The sequence below is a fragment of the Perca fluviatilis genome, chromosome 7 (genome assembly GCF_010015445.1).
Source record: "Perca fluviatilis chromosome 7, GENO_Pfluv_1.0, whole genome shotgun sequence".
Lineage (NCBI taxonomy): Eukaryota > Metazoa > Chordata > Actinopteri > Perciformes > Percidae > Perca > Perca fluviatilis.
Window position 1 is genome coordinate 21823867 of NC_053118.1, and position 24299 is coordinate 21848165.

The 24299-nt window shown below is 41.6% G+C and overlaps 3 protein-coding genes across 4 annotated transcripts in view; 1 reads left to right on the forward strand and 2 right to left on the reverse strand.

The window, feature by feature from the left end:
- Nucleotides 1-11485, forward strand: part of chrnb2 (cholinergic receptor, nicotinic, beta 2) — a 17299-nt gene extending 5814 nt beyond the window's left edge. The window contains exons 1-6 of one of the 2 annotated variants that reach the window (XM_039807315.1): nt 2760-2793; nt 3329-3474; nt 4719-4763; nt 6388-6497; nt 8288-9416; nt 11253-11485. In XM_039807315.1, the coding sequence (XP_039663249.1) occupies nt 2775-2793; nt 3329-3474; nt 4719-4763; nt 6388-6497; nt 8288-9416; nt 11253-11405 (1602 nt within the window). In that variant the 5' untranslated portion in view covers nt 2760-2774 and the 3' untranslated portion in view covers nt 11406-11485. Of the gene's footprint in view, nt 1-2759; nt 2794-3328; nt 3475-4718; nt 4764-6387; nt 6498-8287; nt 9417-11252 lie in introns of those variants that run through there. The other variant, XM_039807314.1, reaches the window with a different exon arrangement.
- Nucleotides 11486-14564: 3079 nt separating this feature from the next.
- s100t (S100 calcium binding protein T) lies at nt 14565-16363 on the reverse strand. Its single transcript, XM_039807285.1, has 3 exons — nt 16241-16363; nt 15158-15320; nt 14565-15064 (listed from the first exon to the last, which is right to left on the reverse strand). The coding sequence occupies exons 1-3, from the start codon at nt 16333-16335 to the stop codon at nt 14900-14902; spliced, it is 423 nt and encodes a 140-aa protein (XP_039663219.1). The 5' UTR covers nt 16336-16363; the 3' UTR covers nt 14565-14899.
- A 1490-nt stretch (nt 16364-17853) lies between these two features.
- On the reverse strand, nt 17854-24218 carry si:ch211-105c13.3 (uncharacterized protein LOC325758 homolog). Its single transcript, XM_039807098.1, has 3 exons — nt 24074-24218; nt 18462-18583; nt 17854-18329 (listed from the first exon to the last, which is right to left on the reverse strand). Exons 2-3 carry the CDS (start codon nt 18579-18581, stop codon nt 18174-18176), a joined length of 276 nt encoding a protein of 91 aa, XP_039663032.1. The 5' UTR covers nt 18582-18583; nt 24074-24218; the 3' UTR covers nt 17854-18173.
- Nucleotides 24219-24299: the final 81 nt, after the last annotated feature.

Below are 24299 nucleotides of genomic sequence, written 5' to 3' on the forward strand. Positions count from 1 at the left end.
GAGGATGAGGAGGAACATGTTTGTGCAGTGATCAGGCTGGAGTGTGAGTGGATATTTTTATCACTTGTTCTTGAGATAAGAATAAACCAGAAAAGCTCTCTGTTTTGGTCTCTAATTTGTCTCAGTGTCGTAAAGTATTAGTCTATACTTTCATTCTGAGCCCATGCGTGCAAATATTTTAGTGAAAAAAAAGCAGAAAATATGAAGACTCAGAGAGTGGATATGTAAGACAAGACTGCACATTCTTTTTTGCTTCAACAACACACTTTTTTATTCTAGTAAGTGCAGGAAATATTGAAACTGTTGAAACATTTTAACAGCCTATGTCACCTTGTTAAGATCCTGACAGAAAATGTAATATAGAACCTATATATATATATATATATTTATATATGTAGCTGTTTTCAGACAGGCCTGTTGAAAGTTATATAATATAATATAAGTTATATATAATAATAACGTCAAAGAAAGATGATGAGATGATGTTTGAATTGCAATTTTGTACACTTCTTTTGCATCCAATAAACTGAATAAATTTAGCCTTGGACTTTGTTTTGGCTTCTTGTAAAGTAAGTGGGCTTTGATTGAGGAGCTTTTCCGTAAACCCACATAATTACTTCTACTCAAACAATATGATATCAAAGATGAGGTGAATCAGCTCTTACCTGGTATAAGGTTTGTTTTAGGTGCTTTGGTCTTTTGAGCAAAGACATTACATTAGAATCTTCTTTTTCATCCATTTAAGTGCCCAGACGCATCAGGATGTTTGATATAATGTGAGAAAAATGAAGCAAATAGAATCCTTCTCACAAACTGTGTTTACAAAGAAAATCCACTGTATATCATTCAGAAAAATTTAGCAAGACATTTAACATGGCCTCTAGTTAGTTGAAGCAAGAAGTTACCATCATGAGTATGGCTGATGGAAATGTAGACCTTTTCTGCTTCATCATTGTTTAAGTGAACTGTATTAGCTTTCTGTCTTATCCGACTGGGTTATTGCCTTGGGCTTCTGTGAATAATATACATTACTCATATGGTTCAGGCACAGACAGTAGTGTTTATTTCCCTCATGAATATGTGCACACACAAACACACACACGCACACACACACACACACATAAAAAAAAAAACAGGCGCCTGTGCACAATAAACAACCAGAGTGCTACATGTATACACACATGTGCTGACAGGATGTGTATTGATGATGGTGGATTAGCAAGAGAAGGGGCAATAAATGGACAGTGGCTGTCAGCGACGGGGAGATGGAGATAACAGGAAGGATGAGAGCGAGGAAGACAGTCAGGGGAGTGAGGAGAAAATACGGGCCGGCTCAAATGATGGAAAGACGGTAAAAGAAGATGAGACAGAAGAGACGGGACGCAGGAAAGAGCAGGAGATTAAAAAGAAAGGGAGGGGGAGCGATGAATTGCGTGTTTAGTTTAAGGGGCATAAATAGAGTCCTCATTGATCCAGAGACAGAGGCTATCATTCCTGCTCAGTGAACACAGCAGTGCTACGGGGCGGAAGGTGGAGATCAGGGGGGAGATAGAGGGGGAGGACTGAGTGTCAGAGGAGCTCAGAAACACATTCAGAGGGAAAAAAAAAAAAAAAAAACAGGAAATTGGTTTAGTACATTTAGGCCTAGTTTATTTCTCTAGGTTTTTAATTTCCATTTCCATATTTTTACATCTCTAATAGAACTAATCCCAACATTTATTGTGTTTATCTCTGTCCCGTTTTTTAAAAATGTATTTTTTTTTGTCGTTTGTATCTTATATACAGTATTTAATATCTCAATACAATTGATAGAGCTGCAACTAACTATTTTTTTTTAATCATTGCTTAATCAGGTGATTGATTAATCATTTGGTCCATGAAATGCTCATCACATCTTATCATCACATTTCTTGAAGCCAGAGATGATGTCTTCAAATATCTTGTTTTGTCCAATCAACAGACCAAACCCCACTAAATAAAATATATTTCATTTACAATGATGTAAAAAGGCAGCAAGTCCTCACATTTAAAAAGTTGGAGCTAAGAATAGTTTTGCATTTGTTTTTGATAAAATATTTATTTTCTTTATTTTCAATTGACTTCTGCTTTATTAACCAAATTTCAGTCAATGATTAGTTTTTAGTTTTATGCAGATGATTTATGTAAAAGAATGTAATAAAAGGAGTGTTTGGGTCTTTGTATTTAATCATATATTATTTTAGATTGTTGTCTTTTTCAATTTATATCGTTTTTTTTTTTATAATCTTTGTTTAGTGCATAGACCCCTCTTGAAAATAAAAGGGTTCATCACATGTATCCTTAAATAAAATAAAAAAAATCGGTGTTAATTTAACCCACACTAGCTTTTACGTGTTTGTTTACAATATCCTGCAACGTTAATAGCCTCTAAAATAGCAGAAAAAAAGTTAAAAAAAAAAAAAAAAAAAAAAAAAAAAAAAAAAAGAAAAAAAGGAAAAAAAAAAAAAAAAAAAAAAAAAGAAAAAAAAATAAAATCTCAGATATGACAACGTTAAAACAAAAAAAAAAAGGGGGTGGTTTTTTTTTTGGGGAAAAAAGGGGGGGAAGAAAAAGAAAAAAAAAAAAAAAAAAAAAAAAGAAAAAAAAAAAAAAAAAAAAAAAAAAAAAAAAAAAAAAAAAAAAAAAAAAAAAAAAAAAAAAAAGTAGTTGTGTGTCCCCTTTGTTGTTTTGGGGGGGGGGTGACAGCCCTACCTAAACTTGACCACTCACACAGATATGACTGCAGTCTGCTACAGATGGAGGGATGGCGGACAGGTGAGAGAGAGAGAGAGAGAGAGTGTGTGTGTGTGTGTGTGGGAGGGGAGGGTGGAGGGACAGATGGGGAAAGACAGGAAGAGACGTGAAAGATGGAGTGAAAATAACCCAAAGCTACAAAAGACTGGCAGTTGGAGAGAAGTGCAAAACAGCAGAGGAGAATAGATAGAGACAGAGAAGAGGCACAGAGAGAGTGATAGAGACAGAAAGGATAGCGATAGAGACATTCAGACTGGTTGACACACACATATATATTATGATGTCAGATATTGTAAAAAGTGTGCATCGAGCTGTGCTGACGTGCTCCAGTCAGCAGTGATGAGTAATGCCATAGTTCAAAGGCTTTGCATTCTCGATAGACATGGATATCCAGCTGGCAGTGAGGGCAGTGCCCAAACAGAGAAACCCCAACAGCACCACTGATTCCCTGCCCTTGTATGATTACACTATATGATAAAAGAAATCCAAGAGAGACACAGATGGCTGCACCATTTTCTTCGCAGATGATGATAATGATAATGTGTTCTCATTACAGGCGGCCTCGGGGCAGACACAGAGGAGCGGTTGGTGGAGCATCTCTTGAACCCTGCCCACTACAACAAACTGATCCGTCCTGCGACGAATGGCTCCGAGCTGGTTACCGTGCAGCTGATGGTGTCGTTGGCCCAGCTCATCAGTGTGGTGAGTGTGCACGTGTCTGGGCTTGTGTGTTTGAATCTGTGTGCACCGTTCACAGCATGAGGACAATCCAACATGTTACGCATCATTTTATTTTGATTACACATTTAAAAAAAAGGACTCTAAAAGATGGCATTAATTACACGAAGAAGACATTTGTAAGGTGCAAAAACTGCCATAATGCTGACTAATGCTGTTCCTCCTGATCTATTGACTCTGCAAAATGATTTGTATTCAGCTCCCATGGTTAAAGCTGAAAATGAAGTTGTCTAATGATGTAAATCCCAGGAAATCTCAAGCCAATCTGATAATCATTTAATCCTTGGGCCAAGGCCTGATCTGTTTCATGGAACTCATGTTGAGATATTTTTTTTTTTTTAAAGACAGACCAACATTTAGTGGTGGAGAAGTATTAAGATCTTGTACTTAAGGAAAAGTGAAAATTCTCTATTACAAGTTAAAGCCCTACATTCAAAATCTTACAAGCAGGTATTATCTAGATGCACTCAAAGTTACAGTACTTACTCTGTAAGTGTTAAATTATTATATATTAATACTATTGAATTATTATTATTGATGCAGTAACATGTAAGCCACATTTGAATGTTGTTAGCTAATTGTACTCATTTTATATACTCCTGAGTGGTTTTCATTTCATGTATAACAATACACTGTGTATATACTAATTTTAGGTTTTTAAAATTGTCATTTGCAAAGTAACTTTATAAAGTAGCATAATATTTTAATACTTGAGTAAAATGTCAAGACTGATCTAAAAATGCTACACTGACATATATTAGTTTATCTTTGTGTAAGTTAAAGGGCCACTCCGCTGGTTTTAAACATATTGATCAGTTTACTCATTATGTTGAGTACTTTACAGTTGTATAAAGTCTTCTTTGGTTCTGGAGGAGCTTTTAAAAAGTCTCAGAAATGAACCGCTATGTTGTCATCAAGGTTATTTGGGCTTGGGCTTTAAGACTTGGATTTTGTTTTGCAGATAACTTTATAAACTGGGGGTGTAGAGTTTGAAATACATTGGCATTTACTGAGCAAGGAAAGACTCTTTCAAGATGCATATTGCAAGCTTGAATTGGACTACAATTCAGGATATCTGGGATTGTTGCCATTTGTTTTAGAAGGAAATCTGTCACACACGTCCTTCAGCTTGATGGAAGTGCTGTAATGAATCACTGAGGTAGCTCTTTAACCATAGTTTATAATGTATATGTCTTCTTTTTCTGCAGCATGAAAGAGAGCAGGTTATGACCACCAATGTCTGGCTAACACAGGTGAGATTTCCCACTCTTCTCCTAATCTTATTGCCCTAACATATAGTAAACAATCTGCCACACAGTGAAAAAGAAATGAAGACAGAATCATTATCACTCTACAATACTTTACAGTATACGTGCTGTATAAATTATATAATCATGGGCCACCGTGTTATTAAACCAGTAGACCATAGTACATGAGCAGCGGTCTAGTTATTGGAGGGGACAGATGCATCCCTGTGTTGTGGCTGTGCAGAGTCTAATCTGGCCTCCACTCATTTGGAGCAGCAGCCCTGAGAACTGACATGACTGCTGAAGTGTCAGAAATTGAGAGAGATGTCTAACAGTACATATCCTCCAAAACCCCAAATCTGACAGGTGAAAAATGAGTTGAAGAGAGTTGAATTTTGAGCAGGAAACACAGATTGTTTTGTTATACCCAAATCACAGATAGCGAATCATACCAGAACCCCTTTGCACACATGCTGAACCCCTATTTCTTTTTGTCAGTCTGTGGTTTTGGATGAGACCTCACACTGTGAGTAATGTGACCCTGACTGAGCTGTGACTCTCTTCTACATGACTGGCTATTTGTATGCTTACACCTGAGGCCTATAACATGGTAGAACATGTGGGTGTACACATTTACACACACACACACACACACACACACATGGTATACAAATGCATCCACCCACAATCAATGGATCCACCTACACTCATCGTCAACATATGTGCTTATTTTTGAGGGGAGGGCAGGTGTCAGAACAAATTACACAAATGTTTAATTTGGACGTAAATTTAGATCTAAATGAAACTTTTCTCGAACAGCCTTTTCTGTATAATGTCACTGTCGTGGATGCTGCACTTTTTAAATTAGATTGTTTATAGCTTCATGCATTTTTCTATCTTATGTTGACACACATGCAAATACACTTGCACCTGATCAAGTTAGGATTTATGACATTGTGAGGGAGCGTAGAATGGCCATCAGTGCTTTATGGATCCTTTGCTATCGGTGAGCAGGGGAGCCAAGGACAGCTGTCCTGAGCTAAGAAAAACTGTAATGACCACAATGCATCACAGTTACTGCAGATGACCTAGCATGAGCATTACAGCTCGAACATGGCCATAACATAGAAGAGCCAGACAGAACTGCTGTTGCAGGTCGCAGAGGCTTCAGTGTGGCAGTGTCAATGACTGACCCACAGCATACAGAACAGGATAATGCTGTCTTTTACACAAGTTTACCAAGATGTTTGCTGAAGCAAGTGCACACAAACACACGCACACACACGTACACACACACACACACACACACACACACACACACGCACACACACACACACACAAACACACACTAATCATGCTGATTGGTCTGTGGCTGGATGTGTTTAAAAGACAGGGGTCAGGGTTGGCATGAGCGCTTCACTCTCTCTCTCTTTGGCTTATAGTTAAACGTATGATGTAAGCGTAGAGGGACACACAGGACACTATGTTCCCCAGGCTTGTGTGTGTCATTATGACCAGAGACAGATAGACAGACAGACAGACAGACCTCCTCTCTGCTCCTCTCAAGACATCTTCTTGTTACTGTACTGGCACACGAGTGATTAAGCATTTTGTTTTTATTGGCCCACAGGAGTGGCAGGACTATCGTCTGACTTGGGTCCCTGAGGAGTTTGATGGGATGTTGAAGGTCAGGCTACCCTCAAAACACATATGGCTGCCTGACGTGGTGCTCTACAACAAGTGAGTCACTCACTCCCCATCCCACCCTCACATCTGAAGACACACAAAGGCTCATGGATGCATGCACGCTCATAAATATGCACAACAAAAGCACATACAGTTCTTATATCGAACTGATGATTTGACCCAGCTGCCACCATTGTACTGTAAGTCACGTTGGATAAGAACATCAATTAAATCCCGGAGGTTTCACTGTGTAATACATACATGCAGGCCTGCCACATATGACTGAATATGTCCACTGTAATCTGTTCACATCACTCATGCTACATTACTATACAGTACAGAACACTTCAAAGATGGAGTCATCTGCACAACACACCCAGATAGATAATGTACTGCAGATGCATACAGTTAACCGAAAAGAAGCACATATTTACACACACCCAAATTCTTCTTTCTTTTTGGGTTGTTGTAAAATGTGACGTTTATCTATTTATCTGCATGCATAGATGCTTAATATATATTTATGTATTTGCATTTTAATTTAGAAAGTCATTTTTAGGCCTGGAGTCATTTATAAGGGAGCCCCAGGGGCAAAGGTTTGCTGTTGAGCCACTATTGACCCCCATCCACCGCCCTACCCTTTGTGCATTGTGAATGCACCTTGCCACAGAAACCAACTAGTACTCCGATGCTACAATACTTTGCGGTAATTTGATTAAACACCAATTTACTTTGGAATATATACACTATACAACTATTGGCTATTTCCCATATTCCCAATTGTTAACCCAGACTTGAGGGTAGGTTAAAATCAACTGTATGGCAAATATATGTAAAATCACATATGTAAAACAATACAATTTTATGTTCAGTGCTATTAAGTGTAGTGCATTATATAACACAAACAAACTCTTCAAGAAACAGAAACTTCAGTTAATTACAATTAGCTTGCATGTCTGAGGGAGGTATGGATGCAGACCTCTTGTCTCAATGTAATGGAAATTGAGTGTCAGCCTACAGTATGTAAATCAGCTCATCAGAGTACAGTGATCTGTCTGGCCTTCTCCTCTTTCCCGGCCTCAGTCCTTACTTTACTAAAGATTAAAAGATCCCTGACCCGCAGCACTCTGGATAAAATGATCCCGCTAATCCCACGAACCCTACGTCGACACGCCATCCTCCCATTCAAACTCCTGGAAACAGCAGTAATATAGAGCTGCTCATTTGGAATTAGATTTTGTAACTAAATCTGCAGGGAAGTTGGTGTTTCTGAAGGTGTACTTTGGCAGGTGGGTCAATTGTGTAATCAGTCAAAAATGAAGAATTACAATCTTATGTCTTATGTTTCATCTCACAGCATTAACCATCATTAGTGACTTATAATTCAAAACGCTTACATTGAATGGAAATTCAATGTACAGCTTTAATGTTGTCAGCTGACTTCTGACCGAAGTTTCTAATTTGAGCTGTTTAACTCGACCCAGTCTGACCTGTGAGCTGTGTTTCCTGTCTAGACTGCATGCTCATCCTGTTCCTTGTGTTTGTAGAAGCAGTTTTGTGTGACCCTGCTGTCCTGAGACGCCTTACAGCCCCGCAACCTCCACATCCGTGTGTGTGTGTGTGTGTGTGTGTGTGTGTGTGTCCTAGAGCTCTTTAATTAAGCCGTATTGCATAATGACATGCATCATGTTCCACAGTTCATGAGACTCATGGGAAATATCTCATTATACTTTACGTTTATAGAATTATTATTTTTTAAACTAATGAATCACACAAAGGTTTCTGTTTATGTCTGACACTTTCTTTTTGTCTTTCATCTCCCTTTTCATCTCTTTCACACTCAGTGCTGATGGGGTGTACGAGGTGTCATTCTACTCTAACGCGGTGGTCTCCTACGACGGCAGTATCTTCTGGTTGCCCCCAGCCATCTACAAGTCAGCCTGTAAGATCGAAGTCAAGCACTTCCCCTTTGACCAGCAGAACTGCACGCTGCGCTTCCGCTCCTGGACCTACGACCGCACCGAGATCGATCTGGTGCTCCGCGCTGACGTGGCCAGCATGGACGACTTCACGCCCAGCGGTGAGTGGGACATCATCGCCCTGCCAGGCAGACGAAACGAGAACCCAGCTGACCCCACCTACGTGGACATCACGTACGACTTTATCATTCGCAGGAAGCCTCTTTTTTACACCATCAACCTCATCATCCCGTGCGTGCTCATCACCTCGCTGGCAATCCTGGTCTTCTACCTGCCCTCTGACTGTGGAGAGAAGATGACGCTCTGCATCTCCGTGCTGCTGGCTCTCACTGTGTTCCTGCTGCTGATCTCCAAGATCGTCCCACCCACTTCACTAGACGTCCCTCTCGTGGGGAAGTACCTGATGTTCACCATGGTCCTGGTCACTTTCTCTATCGTCACCAGTGTGTGTGTGCTGAATGTACACCACCGCTCGCCCACCACACACACCATGCCCCCTTGGGTTAAACTGGTGTTCCTCAACAAGCTTCCGGCCTTGCTCTTCATGCGCCAGCCCAGGAACAGCTGCGAGCGCCAGCGCCTGCGCCAAAGAAGGAGGGCCCAAGAGCAGAAGGAGGGTGGGCGCAGCGGGGAGGCGGGGGCCTTGATGGTGGGGCTCGGGCTGGGCGGCGCTGGCGGGAACGGAGGGGGAACCTCCACAGGGGTGTTCAGCAAGGAAGACAATGACCCTTGTACCTGCTATGTGAACCGGGCGTCTGTTAAACAGTTTGGAGGGGATCTGGGAGGTGCAGGAGGGGGATCCATGGATGGTCTAAACAGGGTGAGGGAGGGCCGGGAAGGGGGCTCTGGAAACCTGCCGCGGGGGAAGCAAGCAGCAGGAGGTCCTGCTCTGACTCAGGCCCTGCTGGCTCAAGCCTGTCCGGGCTTTGAGGAGGCTGTGGAAGGAGTACGCTTCATTGCTAACCACATGAAGAGTGAGGATGATGATCAAAGTGTGAGTATTATCTGTATGTGACCATTTACACCATTACAGTAATAGTCTCTGTTGCCCCTTACCAGAGCTCGACCAGTACTGGATTTTTTAGGGTGATAGTGATATTGAGAATAATAAACAAAATTAGATAACAATATATCAACAGTTATTCATTTTCTTACATAAACAAAGATAAATAAAAGATAAACAAGCATTTTGTGATAAAGAGCATAGATACAGTACTATAGAAACAGTTTAACAATAAACTGTATAGTCAGAGATGACAGTAATAGCAGATATACATTTAAATGGAAGTATTTAAAGCTGCTCTAGTGAATATCTTTATATTAACAACGGATCAAGTGACTATGTGTAATGCTCATAGTCACAAACCCACAAGGAATTATCACCGGGCTCTCTAGCTTTACTGTTTTGGTTCACTCTCGCCATTCTCATCATCGTCGTTTCCAGAGACACTAGGCAGCTATTTTTAGCACCAAAATAATAATAATAAAAAAAAATGCTGATTAACTCCTGTATGCTGCCTTTCCAGCACCAAACAACAGACAGACACAGTTAGCAACTAGCTGGTCAACACAGTGGAGCATTTAGCAGAAAAAGAGACAGAGAGATATTTCTGGTTTGGTAGAAACCAACACAAAGCTGAAAGTAAATATTGGACTTAGGTAGCCAGAGACACGAGTGCTAATGTTGCCACATGACTGCCAGATGTGTAAATAGGCAACTGTTAGCTAACGTGTTCATTATATCAACTTTATATGGCTCTGCGCCCAAGTGGTAAAAACAAATTAAAAAGTAAAACATTCAAATTATATTGTTTAACTAGATTCTTTACATTAAACACAAAAACACAAAGTGATGCTGATGCCAATAAATCCTTTATTGCTGCACTTTAATGCTCTGCAATATCCTGCCAACACGCACTTCAATATTTATATATCTGTGATAAACAGATTTATACCAGCCTGCCGGTGTGTCGCTTGGGCTCTCCTCCATATTAAAATTAATTATTATCTTGTCTCCGTGTGAATAAAATCATAGTATAAATGATTTTATGTGCACATGTTACTAACCATAAAAAGCATCATGAGCAGCACAGATCTGTCCTTTCAGTGCCATATCAAGTTATAGTGACGATAGAGCGGCACATGAGTCCTGCTCATTTCTGCCATTTGAAACGCATGGGGGATTACACCAGAGCATAAGCAAAGGAGACAGATCTGGTGACGCAATCATAGCTCTCTGAATATTCAACACAGACATGTAATTATAGCAGCGGCATGACGTGTGCATAGAGAAGGAGTACAAATGGAGAAGCGCTGGAAAAGAGGGACCAAGAAAGTGGAGTGAGGGTGGCATTTTTTATCGCCAGACCAGCCTTCTCTCCTGGAATGAAAGAAAAAGACACAGGAAATAACAATCCTCAGTAACTCTGTCCATCATCGACATAGTTATCATCCCGTCGCCATGCCAACCGCTTTAAAATCCTCCGTCTCCTGGCACAGTGCATGGTGCGTCAGCCCTTCCCCTCCCCCTCCTCCCCCAGTCATCATCGCAGGGGTTACAGTGTGTCAGCACACCCCTCTGTCTCTCTGCCCTCCATCACTCTCTCTCGTCTCTCCCGTCCTTCTCCATCTCCTTGACTCGTGTTGGACCTCATCAGAGCTGTGTGGCAAAACGAGTCTCTGCTCACATTAACCCTTCACCTCCATTAACCCTCAGTATAGGGAAAGGCAAGGGGGTAGTTAGAGAATGAGAATGAGAGGTGGGATTCTGCTCGCTCTAATCTGTCTCTTCACCCCATCCTAAACCCCTTTTGTCCCTCCCCGTCCACAGGTGAGCGAAGACTGGAAGTACGTTGCCATGGTGATCGACCGTCTCTTCCTGTGGATCTTTGTGTTTGTGTGCGTGTCCGGCACATTAGGCATGTTCATGCAGCCGCTTTTCCAGAATTACACAGTCAAGACCATCACCAGCTCGCCAGGCTGACCATTGCCAGGCCGAGAACATGCTGAACTGACAGCTCCCCTCCGACCAATCAGCACAGCAGGACAAGAGCCGGAGGTGGGCGGGGGTGGGGGGGGGGGGGGGGGTGGGGGGGGGGGGGTCTGGGTTTTATTGAGTCTACTGAACTGGAATCCAGAACTGGAACTGAACAGCAATCACGCCCATTACCTTTATAGTAACGTTTTTTGCAACGAACAACTGTTTTTCTTGAATGAAGAAAAAGGTAAACACCATCATACTCTTACAGTACCTGCAGTTTTTTGTCCAGATGTTTAATGGACTGACCTCCCCTTTCTGGTGGAAAGGTACCTCCCTGCGCTCCTCTTCAGCCAGTCAGGGAGCGAGGATGCTTTGATTCCTTGTTGAACCTTACGCCAGCCTATGAACACTTCCTCTCCGCACTATCGACGCTGACTGCCTAATTGACACATGACATGCCCGCCTTTAACTATGACATTACTCATCCTTAATATTGACTGATGTCAGAGGGAGCTAATCAGAAAGGGAAGGGAGGTTCATATCAAGGTTCTTATACATGTATTTAATTTTTTCAGAAATCCACTATGCCAGTGAACTGATTTAGTATATTTTATCATAGCATAGCAGCTTACCACAGTATAGCATTAGGAATATATTATTAAGATTTCTCTATGTGTTAGCTCATGCGAGGGTCTGTTCCTGATAGAGAGGCTATGGTATGTTGTATGATTGTATAGATTAAACAAGAATGTGATATAAACTGTACTACACAGCCTGTGATGCGCACACTAACACAATATGTGTACAAGCAACAGATTGTGAAGGAAAATACATGGAGTGGGAAGAAAAAGCCGGGTTGCATTATTCGATAAAAGGGATAAAGTAATAGATGCATGGACAGGGTTTTGCTTCAAGAGTTGTGCACATTAAATAGACAGCAGCAGCCTGCTGTGCCAGAGGACACAGCTGTAGTGAGAGGAGTTCAGCTTCAGAGAAACTGGGGAATCTGAGCCAAGATGGTGGATAGGACCTCTTATGTGATGGACAGTAGAACATGATTTCCCCAAGATGGAGTATCTAGAGCTCGGTTGAGATGTAGCAAAGATCAGTATTAGAAAAAGTAACATGTCAATCAAATTATATTGATGATGGGAAGGGAATTCTATCATGGAAATTAAGATATTATGTGTATTAATATGTAATTTCATATTTCAGTATGTAATGTTCAAAGCATACATGTATGCGTGTGTGTGTGTGTGTGTGTGTGTGTGTGTGTGTGTGTGTGTGTGTGTGTGTGTGTGTGTGTGTGTGTGTGTGTGGAATTCGCGCCCCACACCCCAATGCATTATCACATCTGTCAGATAGGAGAAGAAGAGCATATATGTGTGTCTCCCCCTCCCTTCTATTAATCTCTGGCAACCTCTCTCCAGTTCTCTCTCCTTTATCTGGTCTTCCATGGACAAACACATTTCTGACATTTTGTTCAGATTGAATAATGATCATGTCCATTCTCATAAATTCTCATTTATCACAGCAGTTTTCCTTTTCATCATGGACTGGCTGATTTGTCCACAATCTTCCCAGGTTCCCTGACAACTAAGCGAGAAGCAAAAGGCACGCAGGGAGTGGTGGGTGAATTTTCAGTAAACAAGAGAGAAATGACAAGAGGGCCAACGCACCAGGCAATAAGTCACAGATGCAAAGGCAGAAAAGAAAAGACAGGTAATAGTGCAAATGTTATTGACTTTATAATGATGTTGCAGACTGAATAAAAACATGATAATCTGACCACAGCAAGCACAATCCAGATAGTGAGGAGGAGGCCTCAAAAAGCAGGCTAGGCTGAGACAAAAGACTGTTAGTGTTGTTACTCCATAGGAAAGCCACTATAAACTCTGAAAAAATACTGTTTAATCCTCAGTCATTGTCATTCGCTATGAGTTTCCCCGGTTTTTCACAGTCGTGTGGCCAAGTCTCAGCTGTCTCTCGAGGATGGGATTATCCGGGGGGATCCCCAACAGATCTCGGACAAGTGTGAAAAGCCTATCAGAGACCTGTGAAAACTGTAGTCTGCAGGGCTCCACACAGACAAAGTGCTGCTGTCCACTCTTTTTCTCTCTCTTTGACCTTTCCCTTATCCTTCCTTTCTTCTCACTTCCTCTCTAATCATGTTCCCCCCATCTTTCACCCTTCTCCTTCCCGACTCTCAAATCTGCTCCTGTGCACACCTTAACCAGTCCAATAAAGGTTGTAGGTTCAGATTAATCAAAGTATGAGTCTGTGTGGCATGTTTTTACTCTCTCTCTCACACACACACACACACACACACACACACACACACACACACACACACACACACACACACACACACACACACACGCAACCTATAGTCAATTACTGTATTTCCCAAACTTCCCATTAATCTTACACCACAGGATATAATGAAAGAAAGGAACGTTTCCTGGCTTTCTAATGTTGAGGCTGGCAACTTCCTTTTTATATACTCACAAACACACACACATACCTTCACACTCCCGCAGTTCTTTTTTCTTCTTCTAGGAAACAGGGCTTTTAAACAATCATGGGTGTAGGGCCCGGCCAAGGTCACTTCGTTATTATTATTCTGCTGTAAAAACAGGAATGTAGGTATAGTCGGTACCTGTTCATATACACCTTATTTTGGGGGGCATTTTTAGGCCTTTATTTTGATAGGACAGCTGAAGACATGAAAGGGGAGAGAGAGGGGGAATGACATGCAGCAACGGGCCGCAGGCCGGAGCCATACCCGGGCCCGCCGCTTCGAGGAGCAAACCTCCGCACATGGGCGCCCACTCCACCAACTGAGCTATCCGGGCGCCCCATATACACCTTATTAACTCAAAAACAGAGGTCACTCATATCGAAGACTTAACTACAACCTCTTATACTGTATATAGTTAATTAATATGACAAAGATACCTCTTAGCTATGCTTTATAAATCTATCTCCAATCGACATCCATCCACTGCTGGAATAAAGTGCTGTGCCAGCATTTGCAAAGCAGATTAAAAGTAATGCAATAATCCTCTGCCGGATTTGATTGAGGGCCACTTGCTGCCACCTGGTGCCCATCATGTGTACTTTCTCATCTTCACGTAATAAAGTACAACAGACATGGTATGGTTTAAGTATAGGTCACATTTATTCTTTCCAGGGAGAAATTCATTTGCTTGAATGTGTTACAAAATACATGAAAAGAAAAAAGCAACCTAGCATAGCACAGGTGTTGAAACTGACTTAAACTCTCCAGAATTTCACATTACAATAAATACAGCTAGTAATGGATTATTTGGACATTGCAGACACCCAACATTTACTGCTCAGGTGACTATTAGACGTGTGTGTGAATGTGTGTGTATTTGTGAATGTGAAGCCCATGACAGGTTGTCCTTCTCTCCTGTCTGAACTGTTCCCTCCCTGGACTGTATAGGTCTGCAGAGACATCTTTGTGCAGATGTTCACTTTTTCTTCTCTGGCTTGTCGTTGTACTCCAGGAAGAAGTCGTTACAGGCCACAGTAAGAGCTCCGACCAGTATGATGAACTCGGTGAAATCTACCTCCCCGTCGTTGTTGGAATCCAGGTCTCCCATGACCTTATCAACTGCCTCCTTATCCTGAGCATTCTGCATGTGTGAGGATAGAAAACAGAAATGTAGGCTGGATCTAATTTATACGCATGAAGCTGTGCATCTCTGCATCCCTACGTGTCTCCTTACCCCCAGGTAGTTGCCGAGCTCAGCGGTTAGCATCTCTTTGAGCTCAGCCCTGCTCAGTGTATATTTGTCTCCCTCGTTTCCAGAGTACTTATGGAAGGTCTGGATCATGAGCTGCATGGCGTTCTCCAGGGTGGAGGCGTTCTCTGAGTTGGGCAAAGACATTCTGGAAAAGGAAAGAATAAGGGGAAGAGGAGGAGGAGAAAGTAAGAGCAGTCCATGTCAGAACTCCTGCCTGAAAACTCTGGAGCATGGAGCCTTAAAGCCTCTCTTGGTTGCTCTGTCACACACTTAAATGCATGCAAACACACTCTTTCTCTACAAATTTGATCTTCGATGAGATCTATCTATCTAGTGACAGGAGAGATATATTTGGCAGAGTCAGATACCCTGCCTAGCCCCAGAGTCAAGTTTGCTCTAACTGTTTCCTCATCAGGAGTGTTTCCTCCCTGCCAGTTGTCCAGATAAGATTCTGCTACAGATTAAACTGATCCTCAATCTGTTTATTGCTTTGCCCCAGCGAGAGGACCTCTAAGAGTCAGGACATAGACAGCAGCCAGAAATGTGAGCTAGCTGATAAGAGTGAAACTCAAAGCTGGTAAAATAGCCGAACCAGTGGAGGAGATGTAACCAGGACACGCAGAGGCAACCTGATCTGGCTTTTACTTTAGCTCCACCGGATGGCAGAAAACACCGGAGACAGGTGTAAGTCTTTGCCTTTCTTGAACCTACATCACCTGTGAACTGTGAAGACTTTTCCCTCACTGTCAATCACATTTTACATCTGTATCTCTTCGTGGACACAATGTTCCAAATTCTCATGAATCAGCGGCATAAAGAAATTATCAGAAAGACATTTTTGGTAAGCTCTGCCCAATATAAATTAAGGTTTCATAAATTATCAGTAAATTATCGGAAAGCTCATCCTGTCATTGTTGATTTCAACAGGTATTCCACCAACAGACAGCATCATGCATTAGCTGCTAAAAACTTACTTTTAAAAGTACAAATAGTCAGAAACAACCTCAGAGAGAAACAGAGAAACAGCTTTCAGAGTTGAAGTCTGTCCTCAACATAATTCTTTACCTGAGTGGAGGATGATTGATGGCCTGCTGGTCAGGTGCAGAGAGAGAAGGCAGGAGCGACTGATGAGGAGGATGAGGAGGACGTCTTAAATACATCCCTCACTCCACCCATCCCACTTATCCTTCCTCCCCTCTCCCTCCTTCCACCTGTTGCGCCTCTCCTCCTTCTCTGTTTACGCATCAGACACCTGCTATCACCTAAGAAGATACACAAAAGATCCACCTGCTCTGTCAGAGATGACATATTGACAAAAAACTAATGGTACTGTGACTACAGCATTAGGTAAATTGAAGTACCCATAATGTGACCACAAGCCACACCACAAATGCTGTTGTTGTAAACTTTACTGTAAATGTTGGCTTTTTGCTCTTAGTTATCAGTCTGCATGGAAGTTAAGATACCAAGTTTAAAAAGTGAGTTTGTGACATGGAAGTAGTCTGCATACTTTGATAAGCTTAACACCAGACTAACAGCATTCCCTGAGCACGACAAGTTGTTGTGGCATTACAATCACTGACTATGTTACAGCTCGCCATTGTGACACTGGATTATCCTGCTACTCTGTTGTGCTACCATTTTGTACTTTCATGTCAAAACAAAGAACAGTCTTAGAGGGAGTGCTAAAATAAATACAGTACCAAGAACAACATGAATACCTCGATAACTCTTCAATTGTGTCTGTTTTAAAGCAGCAGAGTGTTTGGGTGTTTACTGGAGGAGGCGGGGAGGGGGAGGGGGGGGTCATGCCTGATACAGTATCCGAAGGATTAGTGTAGCACCGATGAATGGAGCCATCACACCTGGCAGCCATGCAGAGAAATCCCCATACAAAGACTTTGCAAAACACACACAAAGGCAAACATGCTTCTGCAAGGACACACACACATGCACTTTCACAAACACATTTACACCTCAAGCTCCAAAATGCAGCACATGCCAGCAGTATAATGGACACAGTGAGAGCGAAAGGACATGAAAAATTAATAAAGAGCAAAAATAAATGACAGAAACACATATGATCATGTATACTTGAAGGATCTTGAAGATCATACTTGTGAAAGCAAACAACATCAACATTAATGCTATAAATATAAATTAATTAATTAAACAAGCACGGCAAGATGTCATAAAATGCATGTTTGATCTACCGTCCTGGTAAGTGCATAATCTGGTTTGTGTGTCATTGTTGCAGTATGTTGTGTCAGTGAGTGGGGTAGCGCAGTGTGTGCATGCTTGTATGGACCATATGTGTATATGTATAGTGTTGCAGAGTGGAGGATGGCGCACAGTAGAAAGCGTATACTGTGTAACTGGATCTGGTTGCAATAGTTGATGCATCTAAGGGCTACTGAGTTTGACTACTCAGGGATGTCACAACTATATTTAGCAAGTGTTGCATGTAGCTATGGAAGGAGCAGGTATCATTGCAGCGGTGCCTGTGGGACAATGTCAAACCATATCAGGGAAACCACTGTACGCATACAGTAGGCTATTTCCCTGGGTTTCTCAGCAGAATTTTAGTTTATTGTGGAAGATAATGGGTAACATCAGCAATTAGACACTTGAATTCAACTTAAGAAAGATGGAACGCCAATTAAAAACTATACACAATATAGTTTTATTACATAAAGCTTTTATTTTGAAAATACAGTAAGTATCTTTTATAGAATTGGTATAAAAAAAGACACTCCCAGTTTAGAGTCCTTCAATGTGTCCTTGACAGTGGAGATCAATATGGTGTGACTGAAAAAAAAAGGCTGATCTGGACAGACATTAAGAGCATTATACAACTGGCTGATTAACTGAATGAAAATGATTATGGACTTTTGTGAAAAAATGTCATGTCTAGAACATTTGGAAATGAGAAAAGATACTTAAAACACGCAAAACAAAAAAGGCTGTTAATTAGCCGATCCACCAGCTACAGCAGCATCTATGATGCATTTGCACTGGATCCAGTCTTGCTCTCACTAAGGGAGTTGGCCAGGTAGCCAATCAGAGTGAGGTATTCCTGGAAGCTGACCTTTCCATCGTTGTTCACATCCAATCCCTGCTGCATCTCCTTAACGGCAGAGGCACGGTCTGCATCCTGAACACAAAGGGGTAGACAGAATATGGTAGCTCCTTATGAATAAAAAAACATAACATCTTATATACTGATGGATTATTTGCATACAGTGAAGAGTGATGGAGAACAGTGAAAGGTTCTCTAGTTCCTTACCTGCATGAGACCGCCAAGCTTTTTCTTTACCAGTTTCTGGAAGCCACTCCCGTTTAGGTTCTCCTTCCCACTGGAAGAATTAAGAAATGTGGTAACCACGGTCTTAATGGCTGACTCCATATCTAAAGAGAGAGAGAGAGAGAAGAAGTGGAGCATTGAGTGTTGGAGGTGGCAAGGAGAGATATGGCCATATCTTAGACACTCAGACATTATGCCGTTGGGTACAGTTCCCATGAATTATATTAATATAAAGATATATTTACATTGGGATTTGGGTGGATAAAAGGCTTATATCAGTTACTGAGAGTACATCATAACCTTGGATTCCTTGTACATGCTGAAATGTTTGCATATGTCCCCTGACCATAAACATGCAAGAAAGGTGAGACACACAAGTGATGTCAGCATAGAAGAAGAAGAGTGAGAGGGGGGGAGGGGGAACAGAGCCTGGAGGTTCTCCGAAGTAAACAGAGCGAGAGAGCGACGGAGTGATGGAAGGTTGAAGAGGAGGGGAGTCTCTGAGGTAAACACAATGGGAGCTGTGATCTCTGACGGTGGACATCTGATCCTCAGAAGCCAGCGGGAGGCCACAGGTTCAGATTACTGCCTGCTGCCCGTCTGCTGCAGCGCACCTTCCCTCACACCAATACACTGCATATCAAGAACTAAAAAAAAACATCGCACCAATAGATAAAATTTGCCTAAAACATTAGGTTTTGGCTCTTTCCACTCACTGCCTTTTGCTATTTGGACCTCACAGGAAGGACATAAACTAGATGGAAACATGCTTTCATTGGAGGTAAATCTTACACAACAATAGTTTTGTCCAAATTGCATGCTACATGCTAATTCTACACACATTTTGATGATGATGTACACAGTGGAAAAGTGACAAAAAGTCAGTTTGTATATACTGTACTAAGTGCACTTAACTTAATTTCTTAGTGTGCTGTTGATGAACATTATTTCTTTTTCACAGAAGACATTTTGATCACAGTAAAAAAAGCACAGGTGCAAATAATAATGAATGATGGCTGAGTTCCATCTGCTTCAGTTTCAGGGTCCTTGTATTGTGCCTGCTGGCTGATCGTAACAGAGCTCCAGGAAGATCTTAAAAAAACAAAAGTAAATATGTAGTAAATCGCTCTGCTTTCTGCCTTGTGAAGTGGAAAAGTGACTAAATAAAATATAATCAAAAGAACTTAAATCTGAGTGTGCTGTCGATGTACACTATTCTCCCACAATGCACTGCAAAGTCAAACAGAGGAGCTGCTCGTGAACAGCTGCAATTGTGGTTAATGTTGATATTCTGAATAGTAACTGCAAAAACAGTATATTATGAGAATGTATCAGTATACTGTTTTATTTGTTTGTATGCTGTGTGCAATTATTATGTAATATTAAATTGGGAGACACAGCTACAGTTTGACCATCCATCATTGCACATATAGCATAATTTCCTGTTGGTACAAAAGTAAGTTGATTTTTTTTGTATAGAAAACTGCAAAAACAGTACACTATGACAATGAGTATTTATTACATACTGTATACTATTGGTATGTAGCATGGTTTTAAAACAGAGCTTTTGATGTTGTCTATAATAAGTGTAAAAACAGTAGACAATGACAATGTTATACCTATAGACAGTGTTAAGGCCGCACATGTGCAACCTAATGTATCTAGACATAATTCAGCCAGCAGAGCCGTCTCTCGAGGTTTCTGCTCTCATTTAGCTTTCTGTTGTCTCAACAAACAACATTTTCAAGGCAACTGCTCTCAGACAATAAAAGGGCCAGAAAAAATGCTGCAGATACTTGAGTAGAGTTGATAATTATCGCAGCAGTGCGGTGCCAGGCCTTGCTGCAGGATTTCTACTGTGTAGCAGAAACTACCAGGAGGCAGCGGCAGCCACAGGATGGGTGCCTGTGGTGATGTTGTTGGAGTAACTGTAGAAGCTGGCAAATCTCCTATCTGACACTTATGTCACACCTCAATGCCCACACCATGCCACCACACTGGCCTACATAAAAAGACATACAGAAAGATAGAAACACACACACATCTAAAGAAGGACAACACCAATTACGACTTTGTCTGCATTAACCTAATTACTGGGTGAGTGAGAGCAGGCACGCATACCCTGGATTCTGTTTCATGTCTCCCTACCACGCACGCGCACACACGCGCACGCGCGCACACACACACACACACACACACACACACACACACACACACACAACAAACACACACACACACACACACACACACACACACACACTTTCCTACATCTAAGTGTGCATCTGTCATCAGCATGCTATTCATAATTATTTAATAGGTTACTATAATTGTCAAACACCCTCATACAACATACCAACAGCAGCACAGGAGCAGGCAGACCACCAGTGTCGTGTGTGTTTGTATCTGTACAGCCCATATATCAAAATGCCTGATAGGCCATTATCCATTAACGTCTGTTCCACGTGTAATGAGATGAACATGAAACCAAGTTGGCTTCGGTCACAACTGGAGACATTGGCGCCACCGAATTACAAATAGGTAGAAAGGAGCATGTAGTGGGGTTTGGCAGATAAAAGCAAGAGGTGGCCTGACTAGGAGTGTGTGCGGAGTACAAATGCAGCCTTTCAGCACATGTAGTCCATTCAGATTCAGAGCCTGGAGATTACCAAGACTCAAGTGTAATGAATGTTTGTGTGAGGCCCAATGCATTGTTTAATTTGCATTACTGGTTCTTTTGGTGGCATTTTTACTGGAATTTTGCCCCACACACATGGTAGTTCAGTGAAGCGACCCTTTTGGCTTGAGACATTTCAAATAAAGCAATGTGACCCATCGTCCAGTTGCATACGTCTATGGATTTTAACCAGGTTAATGAAAGAGGGATATTTTCCCCTTTTTAAAAATATTTTAGAGGCCTAAAGTTTTAAAACTATGCAGTAATTGCAAGGATGAACATCTGGATTTTATATTTTACCATCCTGTTTCTTACAATCCCTCAGACATATCTTGCTACCTTAAGGGATCCTGATCCACAGATTGTAAACTGCACAAACCAGCTTTGAATTTGTTTAAATTAATGTTTCATGTTAATATAGTAAAAAGTTATGTAATATCATTCTCTGACAGAATTCAAGACCACCAAATGATCCATTTGTTGTCTCAATGGCTTATTTTTGCATACTTTGAATTGTTATGGGGTTTTATCCGTTTCCGTAATTTTGTTATGTTTAGTCTGCAACTTTTTATGCTGCAGTCTTGGCCAGGTCTCTCTTGCAAAAGAGGTTTCCAACCCCACTAGGACTTACCTGGTTTCAAAGGGGGAAAAAGGATAAATACATATTTAAAAATATGTCTTATACTATATCTTCTATATCTATATCTTATACTATGGTTTTAAAGGGAAAAAAAGGATAAATACATATTTAAAAATATGTCTTATACTATATTTTAATGTGTAGTCTCCATGTTTTAAATGGGTTTAACACAGGCCCGTAGACAGGGGGGGGGGGTCTTGGGTGGTTTAAAAAAATCCATAATTTTACCGTTTTTTGTGTGTGGAATTAACAAGTGTCTTTTTAAATAACGATAACATCGTTATTTATCGTAATACGAATTCCCCTCAAAATAAAAATTATCTAAACCAAACCGAAAACCTTGTTAAAAGCACCACTTCTGTTAATGTGTTAACTGACACGTGACCAGGGCCGGCGATTGCAATAGGCGACCTAGGCGATTGCCTGGGGCGTCAAATGTGTTGGGGGCGCCGTGTCGCCTTTAGGTCTACTTCCCAATAATAACAGAATTAGAACGACGAGCGAAATAAAACGTGTTTATTAAACATGATCATCCTAGGGCGCCCCCTCAGCCACACGTTTACTTGTCAACCTTTCATTACGCGACGTTCCCAGTCTACGGGTCAGACTCAAACACACGGAGCTCTGAAGCAGAGCTGTGCGTCGCTTAGTGTCCACTCTCACTCTCGCAATATATTCCATTATGTTTTTATATTTGGATTGTAATCTATGTTTCCCTTTAGATAAAGATATTTCCAGCATAAATTGATTCAGAAAAAGGTAAAGAAAAATAAGTGCATATTCAGCAATACATATTCACCAGAATGCAGGAAATTAAGTATTTAATGCTCAAAATTTTCAAGGGGTTGACCCCCAGACCCCCCCATTGTAAGCCACTACGCAAACAATTCTGGAAACAAAACACTGACCAGACCAGTTATAATTAGACCAAATGTTGGTGCCATCTAACATACATAGAAGCTAGAAAGTAAAATTAACATACATTGCTACCCTATCGCTGACACAGCACTGTGGACATCTGGCAATGCGAGACCTGGGAGGGAGGGAGGGAGGGGGGGGGGCGCAAAACTCAATCTCGCCTAGGGCAACCAAGGGGCTAGAACCGGCCCTGCACGTGACATGTAACAATCTACGTTAATGTATCAACAATCCACGCAACTAACTTTATGCACTCATAGCAAAATCTGTGAGGCCAAGAACATCAAAATGAAGTAATTGAAGTAATTGAAATAGAAAATGAGAAGAGATGCGAAAAGATCAACAAAAGACCCCCCTCCCTCTTTCACTAGGCTGGCTACGGGCCTGTAACATGCAGGCCACCGGAATGTATCATAGTGTGTGTGGACACAGTACCTCCCAGATAAATCAAATAAAGCGTGCAGACGTTGGTGAGAGTTCAGTCAGTGTTGCAACTGGCTTTAAGACTTGACAAGTACAAACCAGTTTAGAGCTTAGTCAGGTAGGGCCACCCAACCCAACCAGTCCCCTCACCTGGAGCAGGGATACCAGAAATTGTTGGTGTAACGTTCATATCGGAGTGTAAGTTTGGACCAGGCTGACCACAGAGCACCAATGCCATTATTCTGCGTTGCCACCTGAAATTTCACGAGCTAATGAGCATTGATAAATTCCAGGATGTGATCAACTCCACCCTGCTCGTGTTGTTTGCGCTAAGTATGACTGACTCACTTCCTCCATGAGCACGTTACCTGTCATCGCCCAGGTAGCTATTTCTCCTGCGCGTCATCAACTACACCCGGCCAACGCCATTTGAGTCTCGCTACCGGAGTCTTATCATAATGTTAATAATTCAGACTGATAAGAGCCAAATCTGACCGTCGGTACACTGATCAACAGTATACCTATGACTGTTTAACGGGGCGAACACGGCTACGGCGCATTTGCCAAAACTAGTCAGCGCTGTGCGTAACGGAGATGTCAGGGGCTTGCCCGCGTCCCACATTTACATTTAGCCCTAACTAATCCTGACAATTTGTAAAGCAGCCAGAGGCAGGACTGACACGCAGCAAATAAATAAGTAAACGTGAACGTCAAGACTCCGGTTTCTCTGGAAGTGTAAAGGGATTGGGGTTCGATTACCAAGAGAACCTGATCCCATGTGGCCTCCATGCTATTGGCAATAGAGACGCTCCCTAATTATGCAAACTTTATGACAGCAGAGGAAATAAGCTAAACTAATCATTTTGCCAAGAAAACGGCACAATAAACTACAGAGCAACACAGCACAAAAGAATAATCAGCAGAATAAAGCAGACTCACCGTTAGGACAGGAAAACAAAAGGCAAGAAACTATTTCGGCAACTGCGCTCCTTCTTTCTCACAGATCCTCCCCTTCAGTCCTGCGTTAGAGTAACCAGCAACACATATCTTTTCCGTGATTTAACTTCTCACTCCAGCCAACTTTTTTTTTTCTTTGTCATAGGGCGTGTGCCTGGGAGAGAAGGAATGTGGAAAGAGGCGCAGCTTGAGTACCACAGCAGTTTTT